This window comes from Cygnus atratus, chromosome 9 (genome assembly GCF_013377495.2).
Source record: "Cygnus atratus isolate AKBS03 ecotype Queensland, Australia chromosome 9, CAtr_DNAZoo_HiC_assembly, whole genome shotgun sequence".
Lineage (NCBI taxonomy): Eukaryota > Metazoa > Chordata > Aves > Anseriformes > Anatidae > Cygnus > Cygnus atratus.
This window is the reverse complement of record NC_066370.1, coordinates 5,028,442-5,051,754: the sequence shown is the minus strand read 5'-3', so window position 1 is coordinate 5,051,754 and position 23,313 is coordinate 5,028,442. Positions and strand designations below refer to the sequence as shown.

The 23,313-nt window shown below is 50.5% G+C and overlaps 1 protein-coding gene across 1 annotated transcript in view; it reads left to right on the top strand.

Annotated features, from left to right (window-relative positions):
* Positions 1–23,313, top strand: part of SGPP2 (sphingosine-1-phosphate phosphatase 2) — a 29,313-nt gene extending 6,000 nt beyond the window's left edge. Inside the window, exons 2-5 of the mRNA XM_035544720.1 lie at positions 6,291–6,449; positions 14,107–14,286; positions 16,390–16,479; positions 22,774–23,313. Coding sequence (XP_035400613.1) covers positions 6,291–6,449; positions 14,107–14,286; positions 16,390–16,479; positions 22,774–23,313 — 969 coding nt within the window. The remainder of the gene's footprint in view (positions 1–6,290; positions 6,450–14,106; positions 14,287–16,389; positions 16,480–22,773) is intronic.

Sequence of the window (23,313 nt, the reverse complement as noted above, 5' to 3'; positions counted from 1 at the left end):
CCTTCCCAGTGCTTGTGGATAAGCAGTTGCTATGCATAAGCAGTGCTGGTGGTGTGCGCCTTCCTTGGCAGGAGGCTGCTGTTGCCGCCACTTGTCAGTGGTTAAAACCAGAAGCTGAAGAGCTGGAGGCCTGAGGAATTTCTCGGGCAGCTAGAGTAGTCACGAGAGGGGCAAGTTCCCACAGAGCACGCAAGCAAGCGTGAGGGTGCTGCTGCCCTCTGTGTCGGGGAGGGAGGTGGCTGCTCAGCAATCTGAACGCTGTGGTGGAGGGCAGACCTGTTTCAGGCTTCTCCTAGTGATGTTAGGAGAAAAGGAGTGCAATTGTGACACCAGGAGACCACTGTGTGGGGAAGATCAGATAAGTATTATTATTAACAATATCTAGAAATCCGAAGTGTAGGAGCTGGTAGGAATCGGGGTATCAGGTCTCCAGGCTTCTGCTGAGGAAGGAATTTATGAAGTCAAATGGCTTGAGTTTTTGGAGTGCCCCGAGGAACCTCTTTTGACAGAAAGCAATGAGTACAGAGGCTTTTCAGAAGAGGTTTCGTAGCCACATGGGAGGAATCAGCTGGAAATGTGGGTGTGGGGGCTGCTGCTGGAGAAATGAATTTAGGAGGAGCTGGAGGGCAAGAACAGAAATCAAATAATCTCGTCAAGTTGAAGGTATGGTTGAAAACTGACTTCTATTCAATGCCTTTTGAACAAGGGGGTATCGTAAATACTCAGCTACAGAATGGAGAACAACAAGCTCGGTAGTGCCTTCGTGGAGGCAATGATTGGAGCAGGTCCCAGGCTGAGCATGGCCCAGGGATGCCATGCTGTTCTGAAAGCAGCCTGCAAGAGGAATGAAATGGTGCAGGACCGTGCCTTCAGCATCGCTGTGTCATGTCTGATCCGTCTAGAGTTACGGTGCCCACAGGCGTGCGAAGTGCCGTGTCTGGGAAATACCAAATACCTTCTGCAGGAAGCACCGGGTGGCTGTGCTGTGCCAGATCAGGCTGGGTACGTCCTTCCTGCTCGCCTGTAACTAGCTTCTCCCTGTCAGCCTTCTGAGGAAGGAAACACTTTGTTCCTTGTCTGTGGTAGCTAAAATAATGGTGCTAGGTTTAAATTTCAGTGAGAAAGCGTCGGGCTGGGTGGCAGGGAGAGCAAAGCGCTCTGAGATTGCCTGGAGCAAGCAGCGGAGCCTCCATCGCTGGTGTCGGTGAGGACAGGTTAGACCCTGCTGTCAGTGACGTGAGTGCAATCTGTCCGTCCTGGGTGGACAGACAGACAAGGCTTCTGTTAGTCTGTCTTGCAGAAAGCAATGGGCTGTCCTCCAGCTGGCTGCAGGCGCTGTCCTTCACGAGATATCTGCCTAGTTGGCAGCCACTGCCTTATGTCTCTGAAAGACTTCTGTTTTTTTCTTTTTAAGGAAGAAAGCTTTCTTTTAGGAAGATGATTCTTTTTCCTTCGTTAATTCTTCCTATTAATTGCTAAGCAAGTCCTCTGTCAACTCTAGTCTCACTTTATTCCATTTTATATTCAAACAACCCAGCAGATTATTACATCTATTTGTGCCCTTTCAGTGAAGCAAGGAGGCCTAATTATGTTACTTCTAGAACGATGTACAGAAATATATAATTAAGCCTGCCTCCCAAGTACTAATCAGGGCAGAAGGGAAAAGAATCTGAAGACGAGAGAGCTGAGGTGTCTTCTCTGTGTCCTGGACCTGTGCTGGCCATGCTGTTGATGACGTGCGTGCATCCATCCTTTGGGGATGAAGTGGGAACGTTGGATCAATATACGCTGATGGAAGTCGTGATGAGTGGTGCGAGAGACATTGGCTAGGGAACTGCTAAGGCACCTTGCTGAGAGCTTTGCATAATGGCTTTTTGTTTTTCTTTGGTGCTTGGGATGAATTAAGCTGCTGAAATGCTACCAGAAATCCCCCTGACTTTCAGACTGCTTGTTTGTCTGAGACCATTGAAAGCACCATGGTTGGCTGGCTGGAAGCTCTCCCACTGTTACCTCTTGCGTCTGCATTAAACGATGATTCAGGGCTGTCCCTAATAATTATGCCTTCAGTGCATGCCACTATAAATACGTGCACAGCAGCTGCAAGCTGGGTGATGCCTGTCTGTGTACTAACCGACGGGGCAGACGAGCCATTTCTGGGAACGGGCAGAACTTTGTCGCATTTAAAGAGGGTTTTCCCCTGCTTGGTTTTTCTCCATCCCATGGTCTCTCAGGTTTCAGTTAGCTGCAGGTCTCTCCCCAGGGACAAGGACGCTGCACAAACCTGGGCAGCTCTCGTGCCCTGGCTGCATCACATTCTGGAGGGGGCAATCACAACCTAATTAAAAGTGCCTGAGCAGAGCAGGGAGCTGCATGCTCATGAGTTTGGTTAGGTGAGATTTGTCAAGCCTTGGGGCTCCTTATGTACATTTCGTAGGCTGTGTGCCACCGCTCTCCCCTCTCCGATCTTTCCAACATCTCTGCAATTGTTTCCATGCTTCTGTTCCTCCTTGCCCTGTTTCTCATGTTACTGCTGGTGCTGTGTCCTCCAACCCATCCCTGAGAGGGGCTTATGGTGCTGCAGCCATGCAGGGCCTCCTCCTGGGGACACGGCCCCCTTGTCCTGGCACCCTGTCCCACCTCGGAGAGGCGAGTGTCCAGGCTGGTGCTCCCGAGGGAGGTGAACGCAGGTGTGCTGGGGGTGTTGCTGGCTGCTCTCCCCTGCTTGGTGGCGCCCAGCTGTGCGGATGGGTGGGAGGGCTGAAGTCTCTGATGCTGTGTTCTTTGCCTTCATTTCCAAAATCTGATCCCTAATGTTTTCTTGTGACTTGGTAGGTTGTCATATTAACTAGGTACAGCTAATAAACGTAAGCGACATAAAACCGACTGCTTACAGACGGTACTGCAGCACCAATGTTTCCCCCCAGATTTATGCTCCGTGCCGTACTGCATTGCAGGACCGAGCTGCCTGTCTTCTACTGTCTGCACGTACAGCAGCACCTAGACAGGAATTTGGGGCTTTTTTCATGTGCCTTGTCTTCAGCAGCTTCTCTAAACTTTGTGACTTTTTATAGTGTAAAAAATCCCTCAAGTGAGAAGAATCACAGTGCATTAAGTAGGGTCTCTGGGGGAGAAATTCCCAATCTTGTGCCAAGTTTCTGTTGCAAGTGAAGTAATGTAGCGACTTCAAGAACCTTAATTAATCGTGCTCATCTCCTGAAAGATCCCAAGTAATCGAGAGCTGGTACCAAAACGTTGGTTAATGGTGTCTCTGGGTCAGGCTCTGAGCCTTAGGGCTGGTCCCTGGGAGATGGGGCGGAAAAGCCAGTGCCTGTTCAGCTCTTACACGAGAGATCCTACAGGACTTGGAAAGGGGGTGGTATCTTTGCACAGCTTCTTTCCTCTTGTGTGGGGTAAAAATACATTTAAAATACTTGTCATTAGCCGTTCAGCTGCTGTTGCTTTACCTCAGCTATAGAAGCTCAGTGTCCCTGAAGTGCATACATTGCCAAACACTGGGTTCCCGTTGTACTGTGGGCAGCGTGCTGGTGCCCCCGGGGTCCCTGAGGTGCTGGTGGTGGCTCGATGGGGTGGGGTGGCTCGGGGCCGGCTGGGTGGCTGCATCCTGTGGGGGCGGCCCCGGTGGGCACCCTCCTGCCCACCGCCAGCGTGTGGAGATGGGAGAGTCGGGCTGAGCTGTAATAGCTGCTTTGTGCGGATATTTATTTCGGGCAGGTGCTTCGTTCAGGGAGACTTGCACACTCATGTGCATCGCTTATAATTTGAGCAGCTGATTTTTTTTCTAAGTAGATGAGAAGGGTCATTTGTTTGAAATTATCCATCTCCCGTGTCTGGGAATGCTGCGGCTTATTATACTTTTCTTCTGAAATGTCCTTAAAATTCTGGCTTTGCCTACAGCCTTAATTACTGTCCATTAAAAGCTCTCTGCTTCTGACCGGGTAGTGACAGAGATGGATGGAGGGGCTGACTCACTGCGAGTGCTCGGAGGTTACGGGAGGCAGCGAGTCACGTCAGTACGTTAAGCATAAACTCGTCTGCTAAGGCTCAGTCATGTAAAAGTGCAGCCTGAAAAACTTCCGAGTGTTGGAAGACGCTAAACGTTCACACAAATTAATTGTGATGGCGTCTTCCTGCGCTGAGGTTAGAATGGGAATGAGAAGGGAACACGCTTTGTGAAATACAGCAATAGTTGCTTTTGTCAGGAAAAAAGGGACATGGGGAGTAAGCGTTAGCTGAGTGCTGGGCTTCGGCCCTGCTGCTGGAACCAGGCAGGGACCTCTTGTGGGCTGCTGTCCTAAGGCACGAGGAGCAGGTTGGTGGGCTTTCTGTAATTACGACCTTAGGATCATGATGATTGTGAACTTTAATTACCACATGCTCTCTGAAAGCAAGCGGAGCTATTCCGAGATCCCTTTCACGCCTATCCTCTGGCTGTTGCCGTCACCTGTCACAGCTGTGGGCTTTGTCTCACGCCTCGTGCGTGAGCCTGTTCAGAACTGCTGGTGTGTTATTAAAAAAAAAAAAAAAAAGGCGTTTAAAAAAGTCAAACTAACAAGTGGGAGATGACTTGTGATGGAGAAGAAGAGAGAAAAAGAAAGGCTTATAAAAACCAGTGTGGAAGGATTTGGCCCTGCCTTCTGCCTCAAAGTATTTTTAGCTCCGATTTCTTTTAGAACCTGAATAATTATAAAATTGCTTTTTTTTCCCCCTGCAAAACAGATTATTGTAATTAGAAAATCTTATCCCTCACCCCGCGAGGTTTCAAGTAGAAAAGAATTACCGTGGGGACATGTCTGATCATCTCTTATCTAAAGCCCGTAATTCCTGGTACGCTGGAGACGGCTGCCTAATTGAGGAGTTAACAGTGCTGGCAGAAAGCATTCTTTTGGGACACACAGATATGACCAAAGATGGTTTAATGATCTCAGGCAGGGGCATCAGAGCTGCTAATTGCACCCGGGGTGTTTTCTCACTGGTGTGTAGGCTCGAGACGTTTCGGCTGAGAGCTCCGTCACCCAGCCAGCCATCGCACGCCGCTAGATTTCCTGAGAGCGGTGCCGGTAACTGATCTGTGACCTCCATTACTAATGCATGGGGGAACGCTCCTGCAACCCGAGCGCTTCAGAAGTGTTGACTCATCTTTTCTCTTTATTGATGCAAAAATCAATTTAATATACAATTTTTTCTGCAATAGGTGAATGAACATAGTCTTTTTCCATCCTGCTTTGGTGGTTTTTATGCAGTTTGCCTCCTCTCCATACTGAGGGCAGATTACGGGACTCGAACATCTAATTGCTCTTAAAATGAGTCACAACTGAATGTCTAGACTTCCTAGACAATTTTTATGCTTTCCCACTGTCACGTAGGATAAGGTTTTCTCTCTGGTAGATTAGGCTCACAATCAACTCCAAGCATGATAGCTTTCCTCTGAGCTTTAGGAGTTCACATCAAAGCTGTTTAACCTAGGGAGTCTCTGAAACCTTTGTGTTCCCTTCGCAGCCCTCATCTGTAGGATGTTCTTTCAGCCCCTATTTACCCAGCCAAATCCCATGCATGTCTTTTTTCTTGGGAGAGATGAAGAGAGTTTGGCTCTCTTGCCTCCCAAATCCTCTTCATACGCATCTTCCCCTTTTTTCCAGAAGCATACGGGTGTTTGCTTACAACCTGACTGCATGTTGCAGCTGCTGTAGCAGGCTGCTTGGTGATGTCCCGGTCCCAGACATCATCATCAGCAAACCCTCGCGTCCTCCGTGCTACACGCAGCTCCATGTGGCTTCCCAGCTCCAGCGGGCTGCCTGCCACTTAGAAGAGAGAAAAGTAAAATTTCCAGGACTGTTGAAGTAAATTTGTCTGACTTAATGAGGCACATTTTAAAAGACGTAGTCCAGTAATTCCAGTTTACTGATTTCATCTCAAAACACACTCCCAGCGAAAGTGGTGGTGGCTCTTTTTAACTGCAGATGTAGAAACTTGGAAATAAAAGCATCAGTACCCTTTTATTAAATGTAGATAATTTCCCTGAAGCAAAGATTGATCTGATCTCTGGAAAGCCTTTGTAGATGTGACTGTTACCCTTAATTAGTCCTAATGGATTTCTGATCTCTGCCAAGTGTAATTGAGCTGTTACAATGGTCTTTGAGTACAAAAATTGCATTTTTTCTTGACATTTGTTCTAACAAATTATTTAGTTTAAGGCTTGGGAACCGTAGCAGTGAAATACCTTGGATGTTTGATATAGTTTTCTAACTCATTAAACATCCTGTTGTTTTCAGGGCTGTCCGCAGAAATATGTTGTGAAGAACTACTTCTACTACTACTTATTCAAGTTTTCAGCTGCTCTGGGTGAAGAGATCTTTTATATCACTTTCCTTCCATTTACCTACTGGAACATCGATCACTCTGTGTCTAGAAGGATGATAATCATTTGGTCTGTAAGTATTTAAAACACTTAAGCACGTACTTAATTCTGTTGCTGTAGCAAACGAGTATTTAAGAGTAAGAATAACCTTTCAAACAAACAAAACCTCTTCAAACAAACAAAAGAACCCAACACTATTTATATGGTTCTCAGTGTCTTCAGCCTTGCTAGGGTGAACGTTTGAACATGGACCTGGCAATATCTTTGACTACTGCTCCCCTCCTCGCTACCTGGGGTGTTACTTGCGGTGTTGTCCATCAGAAATACTGAAGCATTCTCAAATTAACAGGCTTCAGCATTGTTTCAGCCTTCCTAAATGCATTGTAGGGGATCCAGAGTAATGGGTTTCTATTCTGGCTCTAAAAACCACTGGATAAACAGGCACTTTATTCTATACAGGAATGTCTATTCTGTCACTGCCATTGCCTATCTTGATATTTATTACATCTTTGCCCAAATAAGATGGTTTTAGACTAAAGAAGGGAGGTAGGAAGCATCTCTGGTAGATGATGGACCCTGGAGATTTGTTTGTCAATCTACACTGATTTGAGAAATTGAAACTTGACGACAACTTGGATGCGATACTTAGCTTTTTTCATTACAACAATGCTTCTCCTTGACTTAGTCAATTCTGGTTAATAATATTCTGTCTTTTGTCCAAATAACGTGATTAGAAATAATAAAAACAATTTGAATTGGGTCATACACTTAAAATGCATCCAGACTTGGATGGAAGGCATCAGTTCTTCTGTGCCAGTAACCCTAGTCAATAATTTTTTATAAAGAGAACAGGAAAAATAACTTGCAGATGAAATTCAGAAGTAGGTGGACACTGTGTAATTAGAGCTGGGTTTTGGCCAGGAGTACACCTACTGCTTCTGGAAGCGTGCCACAGAATGATAATTGGTAGTCACTGCCTTCTGGTTTTGCATATTGCTCAAAAGTGACTCTTCCAAGCTGCTTGTGTGCTTCTGAAGACTTGCCTTGCCTTTACCTGGCAAGGAGGCTACCTGATTACTGGCCAGATCTAGCCTGGCTTAATTAGAGTACGCAAACGTCTGATATTATGACTATTAACATTATTTCTCAGTTACCAAGGGAGTTGTGGGGTTTCATTTTTTATACTGAAAAGGGGAAGCTGTTTTACATATACAGACTTCTGACAATCTGTAGCTTTAGAAACATTTTAATTATATTAAGGATGAAATGGTTCGAAGTATTTTGTAGACTTGGCATTAGTGTTATGGCAAGCTCAGCTGGATGGCTTATTTGCTTTTGAGCAGGAATTGGTTCATGGTGCTGTAAGGGGTCTGGGTTGGTCCGAGACACGTCGCTAACACGTGCTACAGCGGGATCGGCTTAGCTGCAGGGGAGTGCCAAGGTGTTCAGTGCGACACATCTGTGCTTTTCAGCTTACTCAGAGCTTTTTGGCAATGGCACTGGAAAGGTACCTGCCTGTGGTGGAAGGGGTGCAGGTCTGCAGGCGCTACCTGCCGTACGGAGATCTGAACACTCTTCTCTTTCTGTGCGGATGGTGATGATGGGCTGCGAACAGCCATAGAGGAAAACAAACGTAGCCCAGCGGTGTCTGACAACAGCTACTAGCAGAGCAGGGAAAGCAGCAGGGAAGAAAGCTGTCTGTGTTGAGGACAGGGCAGGTACGCTGAGGCTGGTGTCTGATGGCATGGAGCAGCTGGAGCATGGGGCTGGTACCGCACCGAGGGCTGAGCAGGAGGGAGTAGGGTTCCTCCTCGTGCTGCTGGGATGAAGAGACACCACTGGTGGTGTTCGTCATCCCCGGCAACGTTAATTGCGGTACTTCATCCCGTGGGTTTGGGAATTAAACTTGGGAGCTTCTGCTCCAAGCTGGAAATGATAGAATCGGGGTCCCAGGCTGAATCAGGGGGATTCTTCCCTTAAAAATTAGAAGTATTAATGCTGTTTGCAAGGCCTTCACGACATCTGCAGTAGTTTCTGCAGAGCCAGTCACCCACATTTGAGAAGGATAAATTCCAGCTGGAGCAGGGCCAGGGATGGCTAGGGAACAGGCTATTTTCTGAGCAGAGACTGAAAGCTGAGATGAGCCCCTAACCAAATGAAGTCGGAGACAGAAGGATGCTGGCTGGGAATGCCAGGGGAGGGAAGGAGCTGCTTAAAATAAAAACAGTCACAAGAGTAGATGTGTGCAAGATAGTCGCGAATAAGCTACATTGAAGCTGGAAGCTTTGAAACACAAGGGTCAGGTTCATAGCTGCAGGAGGGCAGTAAGAAGGATCGTGGAAAGTGCATTTCAGCAGCAGGTGAGGCTGCCCTTGGTGCCTTGGTTGTGTTCCCCAGTCCTAGGTCCTCAAAACCAGCTGTTCATGTCGGTTCGGTGGGGTGGTTCTGGGAAATATGGGCTGCGGTCACATCCAGGTGTTCTGGGAGCTTAAACCACGCATGATGCTTCCACGGTGCCCTTCGTCTGGGGATTCATAGCACGTCTGTGGGCTTTGCCTTTTTCTTCACGGGCAGACGAGTGAAATACCTGCCTGGTGTCTGAGAGCAAGGCGCGGGGCTGGTGTTGAAGGCATCCTGATGTCTGCGCTTCCCTTCCTCAGCCCTTTGAAGGGGGGACGCTCCTCAACCTGCACAAAGGTGGCTTTGATGCTTAGTGCTCCTGCCTCAGCCAGGAAGTCCGGAGATGGAAAACAGCTTCAAATAAAACAGCTTCAAATAAAACAGCTCTCGGGCACGCTTTAAGCTCACCGCATCTCAGCTTAAAAGGTGAAAGCTCACTTGAGTATTTTTTTCTTTAGAGTGCATAAATGTAAAGTGTACCCACACCTCTTTTAAGCCCATGGAACTTCAATTTGCACAATATAAATAACAACCAATTGTACAATATAAATAACCGCCCAGCGTGGACTTTGGGGTGGGTGTGGAGCCGAGGGTGTGCCGGGGCGATAAGCGAGCGGCCGGGTGCCTGCAGCCGTGGGCCTGAGGACACTGCAGCCTGCTGCCTTGCCTGGCGGCGTGGAGGAGCAGCCCTCCAGAGGCTTTAACCCCTCGGAAGTGCTGGCTGGCCCCAGTTCAAAGCTCAGCGCTCCGACAGCGAGCAGGAATCTGCCTGCGTTCACCCTGCCGCTGCTGTGGCTGTATGGCAGCTGGGTTCCTGGCTGCCGCTTTGAAAAGCTGCTTTGCAGCAAGCCTTGCTTTTGTTGCTGGTTCTGTCTCTGTTTTTGTGACGTTCTCCAAAACAAGCCCCTGACAGCTGGTCAGCGCACCTGCCCCAAACATGAGCTCTCATGTTATGCCGTGTGAGAAGCTGTCCGGCCGCTTTGGGCACGTTGGTCACTGCACCCTGAGAGGTGCCCAAGGGCAGCTCCAAGGGGTGGCCTTGTGTCCCTGCACTGGGGGTGCCGGGGCTCCCCAGTGTGCCCGTCCTCACCGTGCGTGGCCCTCTCAGGGGGAGCACGGAGCTCCCCGAGGGGCACCTTGCTGCTGCCCCGCTCATCTGCCACCCTAGGCTGCGGCTGCTGAGCGCAGGGGCTGCGAGCGGCGCCGGCTGGGTGCTTGGCTCAGTGCCTCTGCCTTGAGTCGAAGTCACGCCTGCCTTGACAGCCCTGGAAAGGAGCTGGCACTTCCAGGATGCAGTCTTTGCTTCTGCTTGGCTAATCTGCTGCAAATGCCGGTTTATTATTAGTGCATCCTTATTTTTTTTCCCCTCTCCACTGTGTTCCTGATGTGCTCTGTCACTCCTATCAGCATACAGTGAGTACGAGGGAAAACAAAAGCAACATCATTTTCAAGCAGTAAATTTCCTTCCTGGGAAGGTGACAAATACTTCTGCAGTCCATCCAGGGTTTCCAGAGCCAGATTATTGAGTTGCTATTTTAGAAACAAAACCGGTGGGTTCCGAGTCAGGCTGGCACGGCGTGAGTCTCGGGGAAGGAGCTGCCGATGCTCTTTGACCCCACATCTCTGGAATTTCATCCGCTCCCTTTAGTAGATCGAGAGCACGGCCAGGAGAGCTGCAAAATGGTGAGTTTAAAACAGATGTGTTCTGGTTCACCCTTGGCAGACCAGATACGAGAGTGCGAAACGAAGAACCAGCCCGACTGCTCCTGCCAACCCTCCCGGGCGGGTGGGACGGCTGGGAGCCTCCCTGTGCTGAGGCCGGGGTGGAGGCCGGGGACCTGGCACGGGAGGAGGATGTGCCCCGCTCCCCACCCACACCTTCTGCCAAAATGCCAGCAGTTGTCTTGGTTTCCCCGGCTCAGGTGGGAATGTGCGCGTGGAGAGGGACCGCGTGTGACTCAGAGCAGGAGAGTCACAGGAAAAGGACCCGGAGGCCGTTGTGCTGCTATAGCAACTGCTAATTGCATTCGTGGAGTAAAATGTAAGGCTGCTGACCCACAGCAGCGACAAAGCCTTGCCCTGTCCTCACCGGGGAAGGACTTTGCCTGGTGGGCAGCATGGCACGGGGACAGTCCTGTTTCTGTGTTGCTTCTGGTGCTGCAGGACGGCTCCTGGAGAGGGGGACAGCAAGGAAGTCTTTGCCCAAGTGTTTTGTTAATGCTTCTTGTCTCAGCCAGCTTCCTGTGCATCCCTTCCTAGCTATCCGCAGTTAATTACATCCTACGCCATCCATCACGGTTTTGACTTTGTTGCTTCAGTAATGGAAAAGTCTCCAGGTTCAGACAAACTTCCCCATGCAAAAGCAGAGGTACTTTTTAATATGCAAATTAAAATTATTTATGCTGAAGATGCCTGCAAATAGTTTTCCACCAGCGCTGCAGAAAATCCCTCTGGTCTGTGGCTGGTGCTGGGTGAAACACAGCTGGTACCAGAGCTGCACGCAGAACAGCACCAGGAGCCACGGCGTGAGACACGAGGTGGACACAAATGTCAGGGATGTAAGGAAGAAGCAAACAGAACAATAGAGCACAAAGAGATGACTTGCGTCAAGGTTCCTTTTCTTGTCCCTGGTCTACAACAGATCAAATGATGCCTTTTAGGGTGTTTAGGTTTGGAAATGCATACCCGTGCTGGTGGTCAGGTGCTGTAGGGTGACGTGCTGCAGGGCCATGCCTTGACCCACTGTTCCCTCTTTGTCCACAGCCACCATAAACGTGCGGTTTGCCTCCTGTAGGGTAGGCTGGGAGCTGCAGCAAAGCCACCCAGTCCTCTGATCCTGGCTTTGCGACCTAAGTGATGCTGAGTTACTGAGGGTCTGAGGCTGGGGTAATTTCTACCCATGTTAAATTTGTTCTGGGCCGTCAAGGGTATCTGGTGTTGTGCAGACAAGTAATTCGAGTTAAGTCCTGTGGGGGAAGCTTAGCTCTGTGTTCATCTTTAGCCTGTGCTCACCTTTCCATCTCCCTTCTTCTTTCCGGTGCTCCAATGTTTATGATTTGAGGGTTTGTTACAGGGCCTTTCTCACCTGCTATGTTGGAAAAAGCTGCTGCAGGCTGCTTGCTTTCTTTCCTGGGGCTGCTGGAGAATAAATCCAAAATGACAGAGAAATAAGGTCAGGAACTAATGAAGTGTGGCGTAAGAGAACACACCGCTTAAACGAGACGGACTCTTACTGTCCTCGGAGGATGAGAGCCGCCTGGAGCACAGCTCAGATGCTCCTTGCAGTGAGCCACCACGCTGTGAGCCTGTGCTGGTGCGACACCTGCAAGGCAGTGGCTGTCCCCGTGGTGTCCCCGCACCTTGTGGGGCGCCGTGGTGCTCCTCACCATGCGGCGAGCACCCACTGCCCCAGTGGTCCTGTGCCCCTGTGCTCTGCCTCACATCTGGGAGCTCCGTGCTGCAGCAGCGCACTGAAAGGCAGGTAAATAAAAGGGCAGCACTGGGCAGCTTTTAGCAGTGGTGTGCTTGTCGGAGCAACCCGTCAGCTCGGCTGCTGGGATGTCCTACTGCACCCGTGGGTGCTGCTTCTGCTCACCGGTGCAGCACGTTGCACATAAAGCCCAGGGGAGCTGAAGGTGAGGGTCTGGCACCGCAGAGGGCAGCGCTCAGCCTGAGCGTGCTGGGCTCCCCTTGCTGCCCTGCAGAGGCTGTCTCACCTCTCCCTGCCATACGTGGCTATACGATGTGTTTTTAAAAAATGTATAAGGGTCAGAAATTATCCTGGAATGAAAGGAAGAAACGTGTTGTGAGAACACCTGATATTTTTGCTTACCCGTACCCCCTCCAGCAGCCAGCGTGTTTGTGGCCATCAGAGGAGCCCGAGCACAGCCTTCATTTCCAAGGTGACTCACTTCCCTTTCGGTAATACCTTTGAGTATTAGGGCTAATAATACTTCTACAACTGGAAGTCGTTATTAGAGAGGACTGCTGATAAACTGGCTTGTCCGACCTTGCCTCGGAGGTGGTATCGCACCTGGTAGCCTCAACACTTTATCTTCTGCTGCAGAGTGATTGTGCTTTCAACCCTGGCGTTTGGTTATCGTGCAATGAGGAGCAGAGGCTGCAGCAGCAGGCACTTCTGCCGGGGCTGGCTGGGTGTCAGGGACTCCCCTCGGTGTGCCCTTTGCTGTAGGGAGGATGAAGGAATGTGGAACTCTGTTCTTTTTTCTGGGTCTGGTTTGTGAACCCTCAGTCCCAACATCTTGCTCTTACGGTGAAAGTATTTTTTAAGTGGCTGATGGGAGAGATGGATGCGGTGCAGCTGGCGGTGAATGTGGCAGCGGATGGGCATGCTGCTAGCCACGTGCCAGAGCAGCAAGCCAAGGAAGGATGTTATTTTAAGAGCTCTCCTTTCCTACTGGAAGTGCAAGAAGCAGAACGGTGAGCTGTCTTGTGCAGCAGCTGAGCAGTAGCTTTCACGACAGGTGTCAATTACCCTGATTTGTGTCCTAAAAAAGAAGTTTTGAGTTGCAGAGCTTGTTTTGCACATATCTGGGTGTACTATCCGGGGAGGGGTGGGGATACAAGAAAGCAAATGCCTTCTTTTTTGTTTGTGTCCTTGTTGTGCTGCCTCTTGCACCTGTTCCTAGCATTAGATCCCTTTGGGATCTCACAGCAACTCACTCGTGCAGAGCTCAGCAGGTAGCTCACAGAGCCCTTGCTGAAGCCACCGGCACCCCGAGCAGGTGCTTTGTTATCAGGGACCGAGGCAGGAGAACTGGTCGGTTGTGCTGCTCGTTCAGTTTTCTCCCTGCTGCCTGCCCAGGGATGCCCGGGTGGCTGCGTGGGGCGCATTGTGCGTGGGTGGAGCAGGAGCTGCCAGCAGCAGGACAGCCCTGGTGGCCCCGTGGAGCTGCTGTGATGCTGGAAGGGACCGGCTGGGGCGTGTGATGGTTTGGGGTGGTGGCAGAAGAATGTCTCAGGTGTCTCTGCTTTGCAGGACAGGGGTTAGAAGGGACGGGTTGGGAACTTACACTTGGCTAGTGTGGGACGGGAGCCAGCTCTCCTCCTCGCGCTGTGCTACTGCGGTGACGTGTCAGCGAGACCTGCTTGTGGTCCCAGCTGTGATCGAGTTACAGTGCTGTGTAGGAAAACAGCTGCTGCCTTCGCTGACCAGGATAATGGAAAATCCTTTAATAATTCAGGGGATGAACTCTACTCTTGGGGCGGTGGATTTTGCGGCAGAAAAGCTCAGATAGCCATGGTTCTGGGATGGGCAGGGTGGGAATTCCCTGTGTGGGCTGACAGCCTGTGGCGGTTCCTCTCCCCAGATCGTGATGTACATAGGGCAGGTCTCCAAGGACATCCTGAAGTGGCCTCGTCCCCTCTCGCCACCTGTTGTGAAGCTGGAGATGCGGACGGATGCGGAGTACGGGATGCCTTCCACCCATGCCATGGCAGCTACTGCCATCTCCTTCTCCTTTCTCATTGCAACCATGAACCAGTACAAGGTAAGGGCTAAAAGAAAAAGAGTTAAAAAACAAAAAAACATAAACAGCAACAGAAAACAAGCCTACTAGTCTCCTTCTAGCAAACTGCAGAAACCTCCACAAATCCAAAGCTGTTGCCGCTTCCAGAGGAGCTATGTTCATTTCCACTGCTGCACACTTCTCCCTGTTATCTGTAGCTGGCTGATAACAGATACAAGAATAATTTGGGTGGAAGTCTCCCTGCTTTAGCACAAACCCAGTTCAGAGATGCACTGTGGTTTGGAGGTTGTCGCCTTCCTGGTGACACTGAGGGAACCACATGTCACCTATTTTTGTCTGATGCAAGGAGAAGCATCCTTGGAAATGCCCTGACTATTGCTTGTGTTAGGCTAATAGTGCATAACACAATTTAAAAGCCTGTTTATTGCAGAAGTAGCATCAGTTTCACTGCACTGCTGCTGTAGGCTGCTTGGGGTGATCCTATAATTATTATTTTTCCCAAACCTTCAACCTTTCATCTTCCTGAAAGTTTTTTCCTGGAAAACCATTGCTCTGTGATGGTCATTTTATGAATCCTAACAGGCATTTCCTGTACTTTAGCAATAATAACTTCCTGGCTGCATCATTTTTAAGCATGTTTCTCGTTCTCCTCAAGTGCATTTCAAAGATAAACCCCTATAATCAGTCAAGAGGACTCATGGCCTGGCCGGGAGATCCTCTCGGGTTCCTCAGAGGCCGTGCTGCCAGCCGTCTGCTCCCTGCTGGTTGTACTGCCATCCAGATGCAGATGTGGAGCTGCTTGCAGGGGCTGAGCCTCCTGGTATAAAAGCAGCACGTTTCCTCTGTTTGTCGGGGAGTTGTGATACAACCGTGCGGGGGTACCCGCTGTCAGGAGTCACTCCATCACCCCTGCCCGTGGTACTTTGTGCTGGGTCTGCCAAAAAGACCTGGTCAGCAGTGCTTTCTCCTCCTTGATTGATAAGCTGAGAGTGGGGCACGCAGCTCTTCACGGGCTGCCTTGTGCTTGTTGGAAACTGCCATGAAACAAACAAAGCTGCTGTAAAATAATTAAATGGTTTAATTGCCTCCATTAAGAAGGAAAAATCTCCCTGTACGTTATAGCGCTGTCTTCCAGAGCTGCCCTCGTCATCAATTACTGGCCTGGACCAGCTCCCAGGCTGCAGGGGGAGTGAAGTGGGTGTAAATACGCTGGGGGCTTGGAGGAGCGAGTTGGAAATAGCACTGCATGAACCAGGGGGGACATCTGCAACGGGGCTGAGCTGTCTGCGCTGGGGCACGACCGAGGGAAGGCTCGGCAGGAGCTTGTGCGCCCGATGATGCTGCAGGAGCTTTTCTGCACTGACCTACGGCCAGCCTGGTCGGGCGCCAGGCTCTGGGGAGGAGATGGAGGCTGGGTTACATTGGGTGAATGCATCTCACTTTATTTTTTTTTATCCTCCAGAAAACTGCCCTTTAGAGAGTGAAATGAACCCATTGGACATGTTTTCAGTGGAGCCCTAAAATGGGATTTGAATGAGTGGAGTGAAGGGCTAATGTGTTAAGCTTATTCTTTATCTAATGTGATTTTTTTTACAAAAAAAAATGTTGATTTATTTCAATACTTCTCCCCATGCTAGTAGGCAACTCAGAGAGGGAATTATGTAAAAGCAGCTTTGTAAGAGGCTGATTAAACCTTAAACGCCGGAGGGAAGAGCGGCCCTGACTGCTCTAGCAGCTGGATGGCCGCTTCAGCCCGGACATCGATTTCCCCCCGCCCTGCTGCCGCAGCACTATCGATCCCGCTGCCTTCTGGGCAGACAGCATGGCTCTCGGCTCCCCTCGGGCTGCGAGGCGGCAGCGAAACCTCGGGGATCGCCTGTAGGACGCGCTGCGCCTCTCTTCTGGAGGCCCTCAGCGCTAAGGCCTCGCAGCAGGCGGACGTTGAGGGGTGAAATCCTGCAGGTGCCACCTATTTCCCTGGCCTGCCCCTGTTAGGGTCTTGTCTCAGCTCACACGGATCTCTTTGGACAGCTACGGTGTGTGAGGTCCCAGGCCGTTTGATTCCGTACCCCTGTGGAAGTGGGTAACGGCCTTACGTGTGCTTTTCTTTCTTTCTTTCCGCAGTACCCCTTCGAGCTCGGCCTGACGGCGGCGTTCGTGTTCTCCACGCTGGTGTGTCTCAGCAGGCTGTACACGGGGATGCACACCGTGCTGGTGAGCCACGCTGCCCTGTCCCCTGCTGTCCCCTGCCCTCGCCACGCACACGGCGCGCTCTGGCCGCCCGTCCTCCCGTGACGGGTGACTCGCCTCGCCCGTGCCACTGTGGGAATATGTAAGCTGTGCCTTCAGAGGCAGCTGCGAGGAAACCCTGGGGCTATTGCTGCTTGAATCTGAAGGGCAATTACTGACACAGCCAGCACTGCCACGTGTGGGTTTAAAGGCCGGGTGAGGTTGGTGCGGGATGTGGGGTGTCACTCCGTATTTTGAGACGTTAATTGCAAGGAATGCACTCGGGCAACTGGCAGGGCTCCCTAGCGAGGCTGGTGGTGCAAGAGCACCCGTGTCCTCAGCAGGAGGCATGGCCTGGGCTGGGCATGCCGGGGAGCGAGGGGGGCAATCAGAGTCGGGGACCCCCCTGGCAGGGGGAGAGCCAGGTTCCTTGGGCCTACAGGGCTGCAGTGACACTGAACAGCATTACAGAGAGCTGCTAGGAGGCAAACCTGTAGGAAACTCATCCCTACGGGGCTGAGATGCACAAATATGTTGTCTGAAAATAATCATCGGAAATCTGTGACGCAGGACGAGCTGGTTGGCCACTTGTTTAGAGGTGTCAGCCCTGCTCTGAGGACAGATTTCAGTGTAACTTACATCATGCAGTACCTGATGGGGGAACGTTACTGCCCTGTTAGGGAGCTGTCAGGGGGAGCCGGCTTCTGCAGCGTGAACAGCAGCCTCCACCAGCAGCTGGAGATGCATTGCTTGTTGGCTGCATGTGAAGAAATAGTGCATTTTTTATAACTAATAATGATGCTGTAATGAGGAAAATAGATGAGTGTAAGAAAGAGAGCCCTTTGTGTGATGGTTGTCTATAAAATATAGTCTGACCTCCCTGCCCAGGCCTACTGGATCAAAACAATATCTTAAATCTGATCTGGAGCCATCCTTTCTTCACCAGTGACCTTAAGTCAATCAGTAAAAATTCTTGGCATATTTCCCTTGCTGTTCCATGATAATGAAAGACTCCTCTAAATATAGATGGATTTTTAGGGTAAAGAAGAAAAAGTCCTTTGTGCCTCTGACACTATTAAAAAGGGCTTTAAAATTAAGGGGAAAAAAAAAAAAAGCTGCTCCGTGTCACCGTGAGAAATGCTGCCTTTCAGAGGGCCGAGCATCCTTCACCAGGGGCTTCTCTGTGCAGGGAGCTGGGGCAGTGCTGGGCAAGCTGCATGAACGTGACCTCTCGCCATGCATCAGCCTCTTGTGTGCAGCCACAGGTGCTTCTGGAGGGAGGATTGGGGCTCGGGGCCGTGCCCAAGCTTGTAGGGACAGTGTGTGGCTGGCCCGAACAGCACCCCGTACCCGCTGCTGGTGGTGCTGCCTCCTGGCTTCTTAACTGAGCTCCTCCTAGAAGTGAATACCGGAGGGTGTAATTAAGCAGTCATAATGTTTTAGTAAAGCAAATGAACAGGTAAAACGTATCCACATGGAGCGTAACTGGGTTTTCCCATTTAAGGACCCAGAGCACCAAGGGCAAGGCAGTTCTGCGCTTTGCTGCGGCTCAGGCTCGTGCTGTGGGGCAGCCCCAGCCGTAAAACGAGCCTGTGTCAGCATTGCTGGCAGTGCTGCTGAGCCGGGGGGCCTCAAAGAGCACAGCCACTTCAGTCGGAAAGGGGTTACCGTTAAAGGCCCTCTGCAGATGCACTCAGTGGTGTGAGAGCTGTCTGTTGCTGTATTCACACCAGAAGGAATACGATGATTAGAGGAAAGGGAGTAAGCACCAATGGCCTCAGCTGTTACCAGGGGAGCTTCTGCCTTGGAAAGGGATGGAAACGACACGGTTGCCTTGTTCAGAGAGAATTTAATTACAAAACCTGCCTTCACTGCCTGAGAGTATTCCCTGTTTGTAGGAAGCAGAGGAGAGGCAGGGTCTGTCACTTCCTCGTGCATCTCTAGTTTTGGGGCCTGAGGAGGTGAAAAGTGGGAATAGGAGTTACCCGGAAAGGAGAAAGCAAAAATCGGGGTGCACTTTGAAGCAGACAATCTGTGATTTTACTGAGATTATTTTTGAGGAAAAAAAAAAAAAGCAATGGGAGAAACTAGGACTGGGGTTTGTTGTTGGTGGATTGTCTTTGTTTTGTTTCCCCCAGACAACTGTATTTTGGAAATGTATGTATATATTTCCTCTCCCTCTTAAAACTATGGCCCAGTTTTTGATCCCCATCTCAGTGGGATGAACAGATTTTGGTCTCACCGCTGCCAGGCATGTTGGAGTCATCCGATGTTGGGACAGCTGAGTGATGGTGTTCTCCTTGGCATGCAGTATCCCAAATAGATAGGAGAAATACCACGGCAGATCGTGTTCAGAAGGGCTTCCTCAGCTGAGGGCAGCCCCCAAAGCAATGTGGCAGGCTTTCATCTCCCCTTTACCCTTTGTGGCCAGCCGTGGGACCTTGTGAATGCGCTGCGCTGCTGGGTTTCTCCTGGCTGCAGTGCAGACAGCGCCGTGCCTGGCTTTCCCTAATGGGAAAGCAGTACTGCCCGATGCTGGGGAAGTCAAAAGGATGCCTTTTATCACCAAAAAGAAGCCTGAAAGCTGTTTCTGTAAACACAGGTAATTGTTTTTTCCTTTTCTGAAAGTACAGGGTCAGGCTGATGCCTTTATTTTGCCCAGAGCACTCCCCTGGGGACGGGCTGCTCTGTGATGCTCGTCCTGCTCATTTTCTGTGTGGAATCTCAGGTTTTTAATAACACCATTCATCCTGAAATTATCTTTAAATATTGCAAAGCTGGTAAACAAACAGTGGCACTTCACATGCGCTAGCAGTACCGTCCTCGTGGGATGGAACACAAGTAAGGCATTTCAGGGCAGAAGGGGGAGTGTTGTGTCACACCAGTGCTGAATGAAGCCAGGGAATTCTGGCAGTAAGTGGCTGTGTACAGAGCAGAACAGAACTGCTTTTTTCCCTGATCGTTCAATCAAAGTAATATTTTTGAGTGCTGCTGTGTTTGGGGTGCTGGGTCGATGTCCTGGGGGCTTTTTTGGTGCTTCCAGTTCCAAGCTGTGGCATTAGCTTGGTTTTAACAGGAGGCGTATAGCAGGGTCTGGCCTTCAGAAAGCCAGACCACGTGCTTTTGCAGTCCTTAAAAAATAAAAAATAGTGCTGTAAGGCCTTGTGAAATAAAAACAAGCCAAGCAGCAGGACCCTGAAGGGCCAGCAGTGAGGGTTAGAGGGCAAACCAAAACGAGGGCTTCCCAGCGCAGCGTGATGTATGTGAGGTCCCTCTGGTTGGGGCAGGGTGCTGTGTGGCAGCGGGGGCTGTTTTGGGGTGGAAGTGGCCACATGGGGCTGGCGCAGCGCTGGCTGGTGCTGAGCCAGCTGCAGCATCCCTGGGGAAGGCTTTAAATAAATGTCACTGCCTCGGGCAAAATTCGCGCCTGCCCAATGTGAGAATTCCTTTGTAATTGCAGGCTGGAGGAGAGGGGGTGAAGAATGTGCTTCTGCCAGCACTGGACACGTCTCCACCACAGGGAGAAGCTAGGGTCCCCCTCCTAAACACAGTGTGGAGATCTCACAAAAGCAAATTTTCCTCTCAGACATCAGGGTAACCCTTCCTCTGCTGGTCTTCCCCCTAGCTGGACAGAGGAGGGGGAAGAACCATTAATCCTGCGCTGCCAAATGTTGTGCAGCCCTGCGCTGGGGCTTGGCCTCACCTCCCTGTGCTCTCGGCACAAGCCTGTCCCCTGCGGCGCTGGACCCGAGGGACAAGCGAGGTGCATCTGGCGCCTGGTGGGGCCGTGGGGCATGTCCCATCCTGGCTTGACAGCATTGTCTCCTAAGGAGCCTCCCAAAGGAGGAGGGCCAAGCCTGTATACTGCAAGCGGTATAAATCACTGCCCTCTGAGCTCTTTTGGTTGCACACCCCTAACAGTTATATAGTTATAGGTTATATACATGCGCTACTGTACTAATGCATGTCTACATTACAACATACACAAAAATAGAAACTAGTGCTAATTTAATTAGAAACCCTTAAAGAAGTTAGCACTGCTTTTTGAACATATATATATATATATATATATTTCTACCAGTAATAAATATATATATTTTCTTCCCACACCCAGATAATCACCTCGGGCACCCACACTGGGGACCCCAGGTACAAACTGGAGCAGAGTAGGCTGTTTGGGTCTGCGTGAGAACCACCCAAGCTGTGTTGCTGCACAGGGAGTCAGCAAGGGGACGGCGCTGTACCACTTGGGGAGCTTTAATCAGGTCCCTAAGCAGAGGGTGACGAAAGCTCTAGTGCCAGAACAATGCAAGGGTTAGCTGGGGAGAAGGTGCAAAATGCAGAGGTGTCCATGGGGATGGAGCCCGCGGGCATCCCAGTTTGGTTAAGTACATACAGCTGGGACAGAAGAGCATGTGAAGAGCTGCTGAATTTCTGTCCTTGATCACACAGGGAGGAGGCATCGGGATGTCAGGACTTTCTTCTAATGTAAGGTAGACAGATAGCGGGGTGGGAAGTGACCTCCACAGCAGTGGTGGGATTTTGGGATGTCTGTGCTGGGAACAAGCCCCAGCTCCTCTGTGTCAGTTCCGTGTGCTAGGGCCAGGCCCAAGCGTGGCTTCGTGTGTAATATCCTCATCTAAAAGTTGGTATCGGAAGATGGATTATTTTGTGAAATATTGACACCTAATATTATTCTACATTTTAGTTATCCGTAAACAACTTCATGTATTTCCATGACTATCCTAGTGTAATGGATAAGGAGATAAACGTAGGTGGAAATCTGTATGAGGAATATGCAAAATGGCACTTGGAGTTGCTTAAAACCAAGTGTGCTGTGAATTCATTACCTGGTGGTTGTAAACAGCTGAAGTTTGGGTGTACTTGAGTAATGCGCTTACCAGAAATTCATTAAATATTTCAGTTGTGAACAGGTCCTCTCATTCCTGCATAACTAGAAGTAAGTTCTCATAAATAATTCATGTTGGTCTGTGACCCAGCATAGAAGTAGTCAACTGTCACGACTTGCTGAGGAGGGTACAATCTAGAGAGCAGGACATTGCTGTATGTGATTAGCTGTAGCATTGATAGTGAATTTCATGGTCAGAATACAAAGTCTGTTGCATCCCGAGCAATACCTGGGGCAGCACGGTGACACTTCGTACACTGCGCTCTATTTGCCTGCTTTCATACAGAGCTGCTGTTTTGGGCTGGCTTCCGTCTGCTTTCCCAGCATTGTTGTTGACAACAATCAAGTTCTCCAAACACCTGATTTGCCTCTGTTAATAAATCAGGTCTTAACTACGGGCTCGCCTCAGGCACTTAAATACCAGCCAGATTTCGGAGGCTTGGGCAAGAGCTTTCTCACGGGTTTATTCCTGCCCGGAGGTGCCCACCTCTGGCCGGGCTGGTGGCGCTCATGGTATCCACACCGAGCGTTGCTGCCCCACTTCCTGGGGGCTGTCTCCAACAAAGGACAGCATCCTTCTATTTATGCAAAGCGAGTGATAATCCGATCGGTGTGATGAAATTTCTCTCATAATCCTACAAGTAAGGTTTGTGCTGAGGCAGCTTATTGTAAGATTGTCTGTGAGATGCAGTTGGGTGTCTGCTTCTGCCATTCAAGTGATGTACAGAGTGCCTGTAAAACGTGAGAGCAGGGGAGAGGGAGAGTCTCTTGTTCTGGGCGAAAATGAGTTTGTTCTGGGTAAAAATGGGGACCCTGCTGCCAAGCCTGGGAGCAGCCGTGTTACTCCCCGAGCTGGGAACCACTGGGTGCAGAGGGAAGGTGACTGAAGCCAGAGGTGCTTTCCCCTTGTGGAAAGCTGGAGGGGAACAGAGCCGCCCGCTGATGGCATGGGGCTGCTGGGGTGGGGAGGGAGGCAGTGGCCTCCCCGTGAGCGGCTGGCAGGGCTGGAGGGGGCGATGGGTGAGAGGGAAGGGCAGGTTTCTTACCCCAGCTGCTGTGGGCACGGAGGTGATGGCAGGGAGCTGGTGGTGGAGTTGTGGCTGTGAGAGCCTGCACCTGAGCAGGAGGCAGCGGTGGGAAGAAGCACAAAGGGTGCTCTAATGCTTATGCCCCCTCTCGCTTCTGCTTCGTAGCTGTTTGCAAAACCACCCCTCATTCCTTATCTGTGAACTTGAAGGCTTCAGTAGGTGCTGAGTTCAGGCAGTGCTGCTGCTGTTGCGTGCTTACGAATGCAGGTGTTGGTGCTTTGCAGTCATCTGGGGACCCATGTTTGGCCTTTCACCGAGCTTTTGAATGTGATCTCTTTACAGGACGTGATCGGTGGGGCGTTGATCTCGGCTGTGCTGCTCGTGCTCTTGTATCCTGCGTGGGACAGCATAGATCACCTGCTGCTCACCAGCCCCTTCTGCCCACTGCTGTCCATAGCCGTGCCTCTCGTCCTGTGTTACAACTACCCCAAACTAGACTATTACAGCCCTACCAGGGGAGACACCACTACTATTTTAGGAGCTGGAGCTGGAGCAACCGTGGGATTTTGGTTAAATAACCAGTACGCGGCGCCAGCCTACACCAGTGAAAATTTGGGGTTTCCTCTCATTACCAGTACGACGGTGGTGCTCGTGCTGGCCAGGTTCTTCACAGGGCTCTCTGTTATCCTGCTGACACGTCAGCTGATGAAGAGCGTGGTCCTCGGCACGTTATGTTACTGCTACAAGTTCCCCATCAGTGACCTGGAAGCCCGGAGGAGGCTGGAGGTTGAAGTGCCGTATAAATTCGTAACATACTCATCAGTGGGCTTCACTGCTACCGTCATCGTGCCACTATTGCATGGGCTGTTAGGATTGATCTGA